This window comes from Lemur catta, chromosome 8 (genome assembly GCF_020740605.2).
Source record: "Lemur catta isolate mLemCat1 chromosome 8, mLemCat1.pri, whole genome shotgun sequence".
In the NCBI taxonomy this organism is placed as follows: Eukaryota; Metazoa; Chordata; class Mammalia; order Primates; family Lemuridae; genus Lemur; species Lemur catta.
In genome coordinates, this window is record NC_059135.1 from 3906706 (window position 1) to 3919239 (window position 12534).

The 12534-nt window shown below is 47.3% G+C and overlaps 1 protein-coding gene across 3 annotated transcripts in view; it reads left to right on the forward strand.

Moving 5' to 3' along the window:
* The first annotated feature begins 412 nt into the window (after positions 1–412).
* The window catches only part of IQCA1 (IQ motif containing with AAA domain 1), a 144395-nt gene continuing 132273 nt past the window's right edge, over positions 413–12534 (forward strand). For 2 of the 3 annotated variants that reach the window (XM_045558704.1, XM_045558705.1), the window contains exons 1-3: positions 413–684; positions 7748–8072; positions 11321–11440. In XM_045558704.1, coding sequence (XP_045414660.1) covers positions 674–684; positions 7748–8072; positions 11321–11440 — 456 coding nt within the window. In that variant the 5' untranslated portion in view covers positions 413–673. The remainder of the gene's footprint in view (positions 685–7747; positions 8073–11320; positions 11441–12534) is intronic. The other variant, XM_045558706.1, reaches the window with a different exon arrangement.

Here is a 12534-nt window from a genome sequence, read left to right on the forward strand (position 1 = left end):
CGCGCGACTCCCAAGTCCGTCCAGCCCCGGAGGCGGCGTCCCCGGAGCCTGGTTGGCCCAGGACGGCTCTGCGCGAAGGGACGGCCGCTGGGCCCGCTTCACAGACGGGAAGACCGAGACTGGAACCGCCAAGGGCCTTGTCCAAGGCCCCAGAGCAGAAGCGGACGAACACGGGGCCGACAGCAGAACTAGCTGACGGGCCCAGGGACCGCAGCCCCGGAGTCCGCTCCCGCCTGCGCCGCGGGACCCCGCGGCCTCCTCCCTCCGCCGGCGGCGCGGTTGCCACGGAAACAGGGGGCGGAGGCGCAGGCGTGTAGCGCGTGGGGGGGGGGGAGCGCGGCGCCGGAGCAGAACGGCACTGCGCAGGCGCGGCGTCTCCGTTGCTAGGGACGCCTGGCGCCCACCTGAGACGCCAAAGAGGTGCAGTCTGAACCCGGGCGCGACGCGAACGATAGAACCCTTTTCTCAGTCCCTGCGCGCTCCGGGCTGGCGAAGCACCCGCGACTGTCGCCTCTCCCTGAGAGGATATCCCCAGTCCCCGCCCTCCCTCCAGAAGAGTCCTCCTCAGCCCCTGGGCGCCCCTGGTGGTGCCCCATTTCTACAGACAGCTGCCCTTCGGAGGACAGCGGAAGAGCTTCCCAGCGGGCGCAGGAAAGAGGGAAAGTAGCCAGCCATGTCGAACAAGTAAGTGGTGGCTCCCAGCCATAGCCATGGGGTGGGCTTCTCTGAGCCAGAGGTGGCTTGCTCTGCTTCTCTTCTTTCGGTTTTAATCGTCTCCTCTCCCTTTCGTCTGCCTTCCCCTCCCCTCCTTCTTTTTACCCTTTCGCAAATTCAGATATGCCGCAGGATGGCGTATGAGCTTCTGGTGGTCAGGAATAGAATACGCTTAGGTCTCCCCTCCCCCACGCATTCCTGCCACCCATGGAGATGCGCTCCGGCCAGGCCCACTACTTATGCCCCGTGAGCCCTTAGTGATGTCTTGCTCAGGAAGCAGCATGTCCATTTTGTCTGCTTTTTTGTTACTCTTTCCCAGTAATAAATGGATTGCTTTGTGAGAACAGCCAGGTCCCAAAATTTCAGTCTAGAAAGATCTTGAGGAAGCATTATTGTCTTTGCTTTTCACCAAGGACAGTCAGGTGAGGTGATACTGAAAAGGGTATGGACCTAGCACTGTGCCGTGTACACAGCACTGACTCACAGTCCTCTCACTCGGTCTTCACAATAGTAATTCCAAACACGAATCATGGTGCCGCCTCTGTGTGGGCACTGTCCTAACAGCTCTTTTAGTCTTCACAGCAACCGTATAGCGTAGGGGCTGTTACTATTGTTATTTCCATGTCACAGATGAGGAAGCAGGTCCAAGGAGGTGAAGTAGCTCATACAGCAAGTGGATGGTGCCAAGCCAGGCACTGTAGCTCCAGCCTACACTCTCACTATTACTAACCCTATTTTCTAGGCGAGGAAATAGGAGCAGAGAGGTTAAGAGTTTGCCACATTTGGGGAGGGAAGGGAGATCAGGATGTCAGTCTGGGACCTGTTGAGTTTGAAGGGCCTATTGGGCACCGTGGGGTCCAGCAGTGACCCTGACAGGAACTGGTTCAGTGAAGTGATGGGACAGGAAGATTCATTTGCGTGAGCATAGGAACAGAGAGATCGTAGACAGTGAGCATAGCTAACTTTCTAAAGGAGTTTGCTGCACAGGAAAGGAAATAGGTTGGTAGCTAGTGGCAGGGGAAGTGGGTCCGGAGACAGATTTACTTTTACAGTAGGGACACAATAGCACGTTTGTATGCCGAAGGGCTGGCCCAGTGGTAATGAAACCTGGACTGATGATACAGGAGGAGGAGGGAGAAGTAGGTGACGTCCTCAGTGATGGCTTTAGATACAGAGGCTCAACATTGAGCAACAGGAACAGGTGGGAGGATGCCCTGGTGGGGGCCTGGGCAGATGATGGTAGACGGAAGATGATGGCGATTGAGGGGCTGTGCTGACAGCGTGTGATGAACGGGACTCAAAGCTGGGAGTGTTGGGGAGGGCGGGACGATGGTCGGAGCTGCAATGAAGGGAAGGACGCCCTTGACCTGGCTGCACAGCCAGGGCAGAAAGGCTCTGGGGGAAGGGAGCCTCCACTGAAAGAGCTTCAGAGCAGGCCAGGCCTTCCTTAAAGCAAGAAGGCAAAGGAATTATTCAGGGAAGAATATGACAACTGGATAGTGTTGGAAGAATTAGAAGGTTCTATTATGTGTAAATAACTGGGAGAGAATTCCCATTTTGCAATATTTAGATTTCCTAGGGAGGTACATGATATGTCTAAATATTCAAGTTTTTCTCTCCCACCCCACTCCCCAGTTATAGGAAAACTGCCAAGCTGTAGAAATAACAATATGGTCTTTTGGAACTTTCATATTCAGTCATCTCCACCCACAATGCTCCTGACTTCAAAATCTGTAACAGTTCTAGGTCGCATGCTCAGCCCTGAAAGCAAGCGTCTACTTTTAAACAATGATAAGTAGTCATGTAGATAAAATACTACCTTCTGTTTACAAGGTACATTTAAAGTTTCAAGAATACTTTCACATCTGTTATTCCATCCCACAATAATCCTCTGAGGTGTCCCGAGTAGGTGTCATTACCCAGACATGCCAGTTGAGAAAGCGTGGGCACAAGGAGGCCAAGTGACCTGCCCGAGACCAGCTGCCTCAGGAGAGAGGTTCTGATTTCAAACTTACAGCACTTTTACCTTTACAAACCTCCTTGCCATACCCAAGAGAAACAAAACCACATGTCCACACAAAAGCTTGTGCAGGAACGCTCACAGCACCATTATTTACAATAGCAAAAAAACCAAGGAAACAACCCAATATCCATCAGCTGATAAAAGTGTAAACAAAACGTGGTGTATCCATCCAATGGAAAATTATTTGGCAATATAAAGAAACGAAGGACTGATTTCATGCTGCAATGTGAATGAACTTTGAAAACATTGTGCTAAGTGAAAAGAACCAGGCACAAAGGGCCACCTGTTGTATGATGCCATCCATGTGCAGCATCCAGAATAGGCAAATAGAGACAGAAATTAGATTAGTGGTTGCCAAGGGCTGGGAGGAATGTGGAACAGACAGTGACTGCTTACTGGTCTGGGTTTCTTTTGGAGTGATGGAAATGTTTTGGAATTAGGTAGTGGTGATGGTTGCATAATTCTGAATAAACTAAAAACCACTGAATTGTACACTTGAAAAGAGTGAATTTTATGCTATGTGGATTATATCTCAATAACGCTCTGATTAAAAACCATCTTGCCACATCTCTTGTCTCACGTCTTCCCGGGCACCAGCTCAGGCAGAGGCTGCCAGGACCTCAGGGCAGCAAGGTGGGGCGAGACGCAAGCCCAGACGGGCTGAGAGGGAGGCGGGGGCTCCACAGGCTGGCGTGGCCAAGGCACGGTGCCCAGGTCCCTGGCAGTCCCGCCAGTGATGGGGGTGTGGTCGTGTGGAGGGGCGGCAGGCAGCCCGGGAACTGGAAGGCAGGAAGCCAGAGAGAATCTCTAGGGAGGAGGTCCTGGCAGAAAGAGACAGTGCCATCTCTCAGCACTGAGGAAAACAGGCAAAGGTGCAGGGATCAGCCCGGCAATCCTTGCCCAGGGTCTCCAGACCAGGGTCCCCGGAAAGACAACAGATGAGGGAGAAAGAGGCTGTAGTCCAAATGGCAGGACCTGGAAGGCTCAAGCCACCAGGACTGTCTTTGGCCACAAGTTCCAGTTAGGGGACAGCTCTGGATGGCCCCAGAGGAGTCTTTCTTCTTCAGCCCTGATTGAAGCCACCAGGGGCACTTACGGGGCCAACGAGGCTCCCCCGGCTGGCTCTGTCCCACAGCAGGGCCAGGCCCCAGGTGTTTCCCCCTGGTGGGAACAGGAGCCTCCCCAACCCGGATCCCTTACAGGTTCAAGTCACCTACCTGCACGCTCTCAGCCTTCTCGGGTGCTGTACAGACTTCATGCTTGCTGGCATGGCACATGTTTGGAAGCATACGATGCCTTTTATCTTTTACCGCCTATGCCAGCCCCACATTTAAAAATGACTGGATTTATTTATAGTGTTCTATATATTATTGCTGAATTCTTGGTAATAATAGGGTATACGTCAGCCCAAAGAGCTTCCTGTCTTTATGGCTTGTCTCTTGAGGCAGGAACGGATGTTGCCTTCTACTTGTTCCGATCTTCTATAGCTGGCATTCTAGAATTTTCTTCAGCTAGATTGTATGTGGCTCATACCATGTTTTTTCCTAAATATTTAATATTCTTTATTGATAGTGTGAGTGGAGTTTCTTTTTTCGTTTTTTCCTCTGCATTTAGTTGTTGTGGGTGTTACCTAAGTCTCGAGACTTTGCTGTCCTAACTGAGTTATTATTTTTTGTCACTGATTTCCTTGTATTTTGCACTCATGCCATTTACAAGCTATGGTATTAAACATCTTTTATGTTAATCCGTTATGTATCTCCTTCAACCTTTTTTACTGCTCGTTTTTGAGGGCATATTTCTAACAGTTCTCCACTGAAGATACCTGTGTTCTCTGGTGTTTGGCATTTGGAAGACGTCCTCATCGCCGATTCCTTGGGGGGGTGCATTTAATCAGGCCTGTGATGTAAGTTGAAATTTTCAAGCATCTTCTTGGCATCTATGGAAATAAGCTCTGATTTTTACTCATCTGCTGCTGTATTCGGTTAAGCTTCCTTTTAGGGTGAACAGGCAAGCATTCCCGCAATGACCCCTCCTGGGTGAGAGGGACTGAGTTCTGCTTTCTAAGTGGAATTTCAGATCTGAGTTCTAAACAAAATCAGCCTGTAATTTTCCCCTTTCATGTTGTCCGGGCAGATTTAGGCCCCAAACCCTATTTAGTCCACAGAACAAATTGAGCACTGTTCCCATGTTTTATGTCAACAGTTGTGTTAGTGTGTTAGCGTGTTAGCCTGTTATATGTTCAGGCTGTGTCTCCGCTCAGGCCCATGAATGCTTTGAGTTACTGACCCTTCTCGGATTCTAGGAGTTTGGGATTTGGCAAACCAACACCATGCTCAACTTCTTCATACCATTCCCGATTTTAAATTCTCCAAGCAGGTATCTGATGGCTGCTGTTTACTGTTATACGAAGCCCGTACATTCCCTCGATCCCTTGCCTCCTCTCGGCTTGTCTCTCTGAGGCTGACAAGTGAAATGCCAGAACGTGCCAAGTGCTTTGAGCAGGCATAAGATATTGCTTTTGTTGTTCTTCTTTTGGGAGATGGTCATTGTTGTTGTTCATGGTCAATAACATTATTTATTAGTCACTAATTATGCAAGGAGTGAATGCCCTGTGCTAAATGGAGTTCTAATTTTCTGATAATAACCTTCTCTTTTATAATAAAGCTGTCTGGCAGAGTGCTTTTTCACTAGCAATATATTTTAAATATTGCTAAGTTTTGAGAAATCTGGTCCTTGAACGCACTGGGGATGGAATTCCAGAGGCAGAATTCAGTCTCCCAACTCGGTGGGGAAAGAAGAGTTCTGGTTTATTTATGAACTCAGTCTTGGTTTTCTGTGTCATCACATCTGTGCCACATGACTCGTTCCTCATTAGCTTTCTTCCAGCGAATGGGAGCGATAAAGTTTGGCGGTTCAGAGCACGAACTCTGGAGCCAGAGTTGAATGCACAGATCCTACATTCAGATCCTATGACTTTGCACAATAACTTCTCTGTGCCTCAGTTTCCTCATTTGTGAACAGGGGTAACAATTATACCTCCTCATAGGGTTATGTGAGGATCACCTGAGTTATTATATATAAGCTATTACCGTTGTCGTCATCATCATCATCGTCTGAACTGAAAAGACTTTTAGCTACGCTTTTAACTTTTGGCCAGAAAGATGAAAAGAAGCACATGTGGTCGGTGCTTCAATAAGTGACGGTTACAGTGGTCCTTCGTGGGGAAATCTGCGGCACATCTGAGGAATGTCAGGTGGTGGCCTGGAGCAGAGGGTGCCTGGAGGGGAATGCTTAGTAATGACCTTGGGAGGTAGGGGAGGGACTCCTAGCTAAACAGGGTAGGTTGAACATGTGTACTTAACTCCACTTCCTCCCACTTCCTCTGACATTGTCTCTACAATGGCAATAAAGGACTTAAGAGGCTATGAACGCAGGCGAGCAAAGAGCACATTTGAGCATTTGACAAGAGATATCAAGAAATGCAGGAGGGAAAGTAGACACAGAGGAGAGGAAATAGAGGAAGGACGGAGAACAAGGACCTGAGGGCCAGCAGACGGGGACAAAAAGCCAGCAGCGCCCTGGGAAGAGGGCAGGGGCCTGGGCCTTCTGCGGTGGGGCTGCACTTGGAGGGCTGCTTGCAGACTCGTGTATGGTATAGCTAGGCCGCTGATCACTATGCACCCCGAGCTGTGTAAGTGGGGGCTAAGCCGCTCCCAGCCTGGCAGAGAATGGCACATGCAGGCAACCGGGACTCGGGGTTGCCAGGCACAGGAAAGCGTGGGAACAAGAGCCAGGCTGGCTGACAGCAAAGGGGAGGCGATTGTCCTGGGCCCCTTGCCCTGCTTGCTTTTCCATCAGAGGTTTGGGGCCACCCTCCCCCCTCAGCATAGAGAAAGACCCTCAGACACCAACATTTGCGGGTTTCTCCCTTGTCACAGGGAAATCAAAGGTCAGGGCCCTGCACGTTCACCCCCATGGTGAAGCCCCTTCCAAGACACGCTGAACGTCTAGTTCACTTTGCATTCCTGGTTCTTGAATGCAAAAGCAGAGCCAAAAACCACCCAAAATTTGGGGGAAAATGTCCTGCCATGAATGTACTGGTGTGGACAGAGTCTAGGGACACTAGCAAGTGGTGGTGCAGTGTCCTGGGGCAGTCATGGCAGAGCCGTCACCACCCTAGGCCTCCGTGATGTGGAAGGTGTACCAACCCTCGCTGCCTTGCAGGCAGGGAGCAGGAGAGCGCCTACCTCTGTTAGGCTCTTCTCCCACTCTCTGGCTTCCTATTTGTTCCACTGACCCTGCTCTCTGGAACAAGATCCAAGGAACCCCGCTCATGCGGGCCGTTGAGGCCTCCTCCCAGCCACAGTCTGCACCTCACTTCTTATGCTCTACATCATAGTTCTAAGAGTCATAGCTGTTGCCTTATCTGTAGTTCATCCATTCATTTTTCACTGCTGTGTAAGTGTCCATTGGTGAATACACTGTAGTTTATTTATCCATTCTCTTGTTACCATTATAAGAAATGCTACTGCAATCATTCTTGGTGCATATTTACAACAGTTTCTCTAGTATGTAATTGTTCATTCATAGGATATGCACATGTTCAACTTTATAAGATAATGCTGAGTTATTTTCCAAAGTGATTGTTCCAACTTACACTCCACCAGCTGTGTATATGGACCAATCTGTTAACTGTTCTGGATATCAACTACTTCATCTTTAAATGGATATTATAATACTGGTATTATGGATATAGTGAGGAGCAACTTTAGATCATTTAGGCAAAAGGCTTTTAAAACTATTTGATAATAGTGGCAGTGGTCATACTCAGAAATCACATGTATATCAAAACGGGACATAACTTGTATAAAGAGTTTTGCAAGTACATATGATATTCTTAGCTCACACTTGATTATATGTTATATTTTGTTATACCAGATGCCTAATATGTGTTGTCTTACAAAGTTATTTTTACATACTATATTTTCTAAATTCCCTGTCTTCCCTCAGAACATATAATAAGATGTGGCATCAGACCCAAGAAGCCCTCAATTCTTTGCTTGATAAAGAGTCTCAGAAGATGACAGAACCACAAAAAAGTCAAGTTTTCTTCTTCCAAATGTTAGCCACCTTCTACATAAAATATGTGCAGATCTTTAGAAATATGGAGACTGCCTATGACCAGATAGTCCATCCACAGAAACGAACACTGATCCGGAAAATACTGGATGGAGTGATGGGTCGCATCCTGGAACTGAAGAATGAAATGGTTGAATTGGAATTAACCGAGTTTCATTATTTTGATGACATCTTACAGGATCTAAAGTTGGCACCTGTAAGTACTCTTGTTTTTTTCTTATTGGTTTCTTTTTATTGTAAATAAGATAAGCAGGCTGGTACCCAATACTCTACAGACTTTTAGACATATTTACTAGTTGTTTGATGTGTTAAAAATCTAAACATTTCCCTTCAATTACGCCATAGGTCGTGGACAAGGACTGGGCTCCCTTTGTTTTTGGTGCACACGAATCTTTGCACAGTTCTTGGGACTGTTAGGCACTGAGGTTGTTGTGGTCTTACCTGACATCATGGTGTCTACCTGGGACTGTTGGGATGGAGTAGGGTGGCCCTTTCATGAATATCCATAGCAAAACCCTCCTGACGTCCAACAGCAGTGCCCCTACTCTGTTTCCACGGGAAGTCTCTCTCACCAGCCTGTTGGTGGTGGGTTCCTTATTCCCAGATGGGTGCTTCTCCACCTTTGCTTTGGGTCAGTCGTGACCCAGGGGGTCTGTGGCTTGTATGGCTATGAGCCTTTGAGCCTCGGACACCATAGAAGAGCTTGCACTTTCTCTCTCTCTTTTTCCTTCTCTGCTCTCTCCTGTCTCCCTGTTGGCACCTGGCAACCACAGTGCCCTCCTGTGAGCATTTGGACTTCTGCTTTCAGGCACCCGGGATCTTTTCTCTGCTATGTCTGGCTGGGTCATTGTCATGGTCCTGTGAGCTCACCCTTCATTTTGAAAGGACTGTTTTCTTAAAATAAAATCAAAAGGAAAAAGCGTTTAATTTTCCACATGAGAGTTTAGTATTTTCTCACTTTGAAAACATTTGGGCATTTATAACGGTTATGTTTCTTTCTGAGATAGACTTTCCTAGCATTGTTATTTCATTTTATTAGAACAGACTAATGAGAATAACTGAAATGAATGAAAATGTTGAAGATCATTCCAAAAATTTTTGTTTATTGCATTTGTTTGTAAGAGCGTGGATGAAGTCACCAGATATAATCAGGTGCACCTCATTCAAGTGAAAATATAAAGAGTAACTTAGGACAAATGGGAAACAAATAGCCATGAAATCATATTCCTAAATTTAATTAATAAAAGAGTTTTGAATGTATTAATTTAACTCCAAGGACACTGAGTAGCATCCCTAAAGCTAAGGGATAATGCGTTCCTGGGTTTTGTGTGGTGGCTCCTTCAGTTTCCACGCTCTTCACCCTGCTTTTCCAGCCCTCCACTTGGCCGCTTCGTCTTTGTAAGGGCCAGGCCACAGTTGCTGAAGTGACAGCCACCAAGCTCCGAGAGGAGCGATGGATGAGCAGACGTCATCCAAGAAGCCTTCATTGTAGGGGACTGTCCACAGTGATTTCTGCTAATCCTGGAAGTAGTGATTGAACCATGTGATGTCACCAAAGTCCACGTGGTCAGGGGGTTAACCCAACAGCAGTGGCATTTCAGGGGAAGCCATGACCAACCCACGCCCTCTGTCTCTCGGCCTCTGTGGCCATTACCGTGTAGCCCACATCTCCTCAAGGTTTGTTGGCCAGCACCCAGCCATTGGCATGTAGGACCCTGTGCTCTGACCACAGTGGATTGGTTCAGGGACAGGATTGGTTCACAGATGTGCCCGGCAGTCCTTCCCCTGAGGGATTCTGAAGCCAGGACAGAGAAAGGGAGACCACTTTCTGTCTCAGAGTCTGAACTTGGTCTCCCAAACTTGTCGGTAGTTGGAAACATTGTTAACCAGATGCTGTGAAGAATGGAGGAAGCCACTCTTCAGAGAGAAAGAGAAAGAGAAAACAAAACAGATTCATCAAGAGAAGCAGAAATATGCAGAATCCTGAAGGCACCTTCACCCCTGGGCACACCTCTGTCGCTGACAAGCACCCAACCGTGTTCCTGCCCTTGGTTCCTGAGGTGTCCCCCAAATCCTCCCTTAACCAAACGAGCCAGAAGACCAATTTTGTAACTTGCCACATAAGGAACCTTTCCTAATGGGTCCTCCTAATATAGAGAAACATGTAGTGGATGAGAGGGAGTTTCTCTGCTCCCTAGAGCACTGGAAACCCCGGGGTATCTGGGGTGGACATAAAGCATGCCATGGATGAGGTCCAGCAGCCGGCATCTGTCTTCCCTTCTCAGTTGCTTCTTCCTCACCCTCAAAATCCTAACTTTAATTTTATGGCACCAAATAGACCAGACAGAGCCACACCAATAAAGTTTTGTCTTAAACATTGTGAAAGTACAATTGAATGTGCTGATTTATAAATAAAATCACATTAGATAAAAGTATAATCATTCTTCTCTGACTGCCCTCCATCCCCAGCCATACTCACCTACTGGGCCCTGGCAGTTCACTCTCAGATCACCCAAAAACCACCATTAGCTGAAAGTTTTGGTATTCAAAGGCCATTTCCACCTCCCATAAATCATGGGGATACTATCCCACCAAGTCGTAAAAATGATACCCCCTCAGGCTGTAATGCTTGGTTAGGGAAGTCCTATCCAGAATTCCCCAGGCTGGAGGCAGGGTGTGGGGAGTCACACCTGGAAGTGGAGGAAAGGGGAGCTGATCCCAGAGACAAAACCCTTTGCTGCCTGGTCAGCTGGTCTACCAGATAGTGACCGGGCAGGTCTGACTGAGCGTCTAGAATAATATCTCTCAATGGGACTGGCCAGGCCTTTAGTAGCACATCCGCAATCCTGATTCCTGAACTGGGACTGGTAAACATTCATCTGACCACTAATTTGAAATATTTGGTCATATGCACAAGTGAAGGATAGAAGTTTATATTTATTGTATAAAATGTTTCATAATAAAGCAAATTACTTTTGCAAATAATTTTTGTAATGGGGTAATTTTGGTAAAAAAAAATATGGTTTTCCAAATTATTAGAAAAAACTGTGACCATTTAAATACCAATAGTGGATGTGCTAATGACCTCTGCAGCTCAATACTTTGCTATCCCAATTTGAATCATTATTTTAGGTAGTATGAGATGATACTGTATTTCTTTAAAGAAATTCATCAAGGCATCCTTAGTGGAGGCCTAAATGATAAGAATTCCTGAGATTTTACTTTAGTGATTAAAACAAGGTCACGGTTATGATTTTCCTTTTGAGTGTTTCTGTCTCCCTGGCGGACATGCATTTTCTTCCCTCTGCCGGCTCACCGTCTCCCAATGGGGACGGGAAGCAGAGTGAGTCTCTGGTGTGCACGTCCTCGCCGTATGTTTTAAATGGATTTGAGTCTTGGACCTGTGACAAAAATGCTCTTTTGTTTATTCTTTCTCTTCTCTAGCAACAGTTAGACATTCCCATACCCAGATACTTTTTGAAGGAGAAGTTGGAAGTGATAAAAGGAAGAGAGAAAATCCTCGCTCAGATATTGGCCGAGAGTGGATTAGCTGTGACTGACCCGGTCTGTATATCATTTTAACAGACGTTATTCCATAATCTGTATAACCTCCTCTTTCTGCTGCCCCTAACTGTGTGGGAAACAACTGGGTTATTTTTGATTTAAGGAGAGAGTCGCCCCTTCCCCCTTATTATATGGTATATAAGAAGTTGTGTAACTTTTGGACGTTTTTGGTGATATATAATCATTATATTTCAAGAGCTTAGAAATAGAGATCAAAATGTAATGCTTTGCTACTTAAGTCACTATCTCTAAGACTAAGTTGATTATCAACTCAGTTTAATTTTCCATCTCAAATTCATCTAGCTGAAGTCAGAAGCTAAATGTGGTTCATATAAAATAATTAAATGCTGGTATAACTTACTGGGAACTTGGAAATCTAAAATGATGATTGACCTTTTATAACTTAAAGTTGGATGACACTTGGATCACCTCAAATGGACTATCTTTGGAGATGGGGAAAGAAAAATTCTTAAAGATCTGTCTGGAGAGCAAGGAGCATAATCCCATTTGTTCCTTTCCCCACTGCCTTCTGTGTCCCCAGCGTTTGTGCAGCTCCACCTTCCTCCCGTGTTCACAGCATCTTAGTCCTGACCCTTACAGTGATCTCCACGCAGCCTCCTGGCAGGCAGTCATCGTCTCCCCGTCCTGTCCACCTCTGACTGGTCCACTTGGGCATTTTGGTAACTCACTGCCTATGAAATCGGTGCCTCCCTCCTCTGGCTGGTCTTCATGGCGCAAGCAGTAAGCAGGCAGCTGACCCCCGAAGTGGGACCCTGCAGAGTGGAGGGAGGCACCTTGGGCAACTGTGCTGAGACCGAGGACCAGGGCCCACAGGGTGGCAGGCCATGTGGTCTGTCCACAAACAGTCCCCATGGGTATTGCCAGCCTGGGCCGTGGTGTTAAGAAAGATTCCAGGTGTATGCTGGGGATGGCAGGAGAAGAAAGTGCCCCGTCTGCCCAGCTCAGAAGACAGGGGAAGTACATGCCGGGCATCAGCCAGCCTGGTGCTGTCTCCCGCGTGCACGGGCATGCTTCGTGCTGGTCAGGGGCCTTGCTCTTCTCACCTACAAAGTGGTACGCATTCTGCAGAGCCC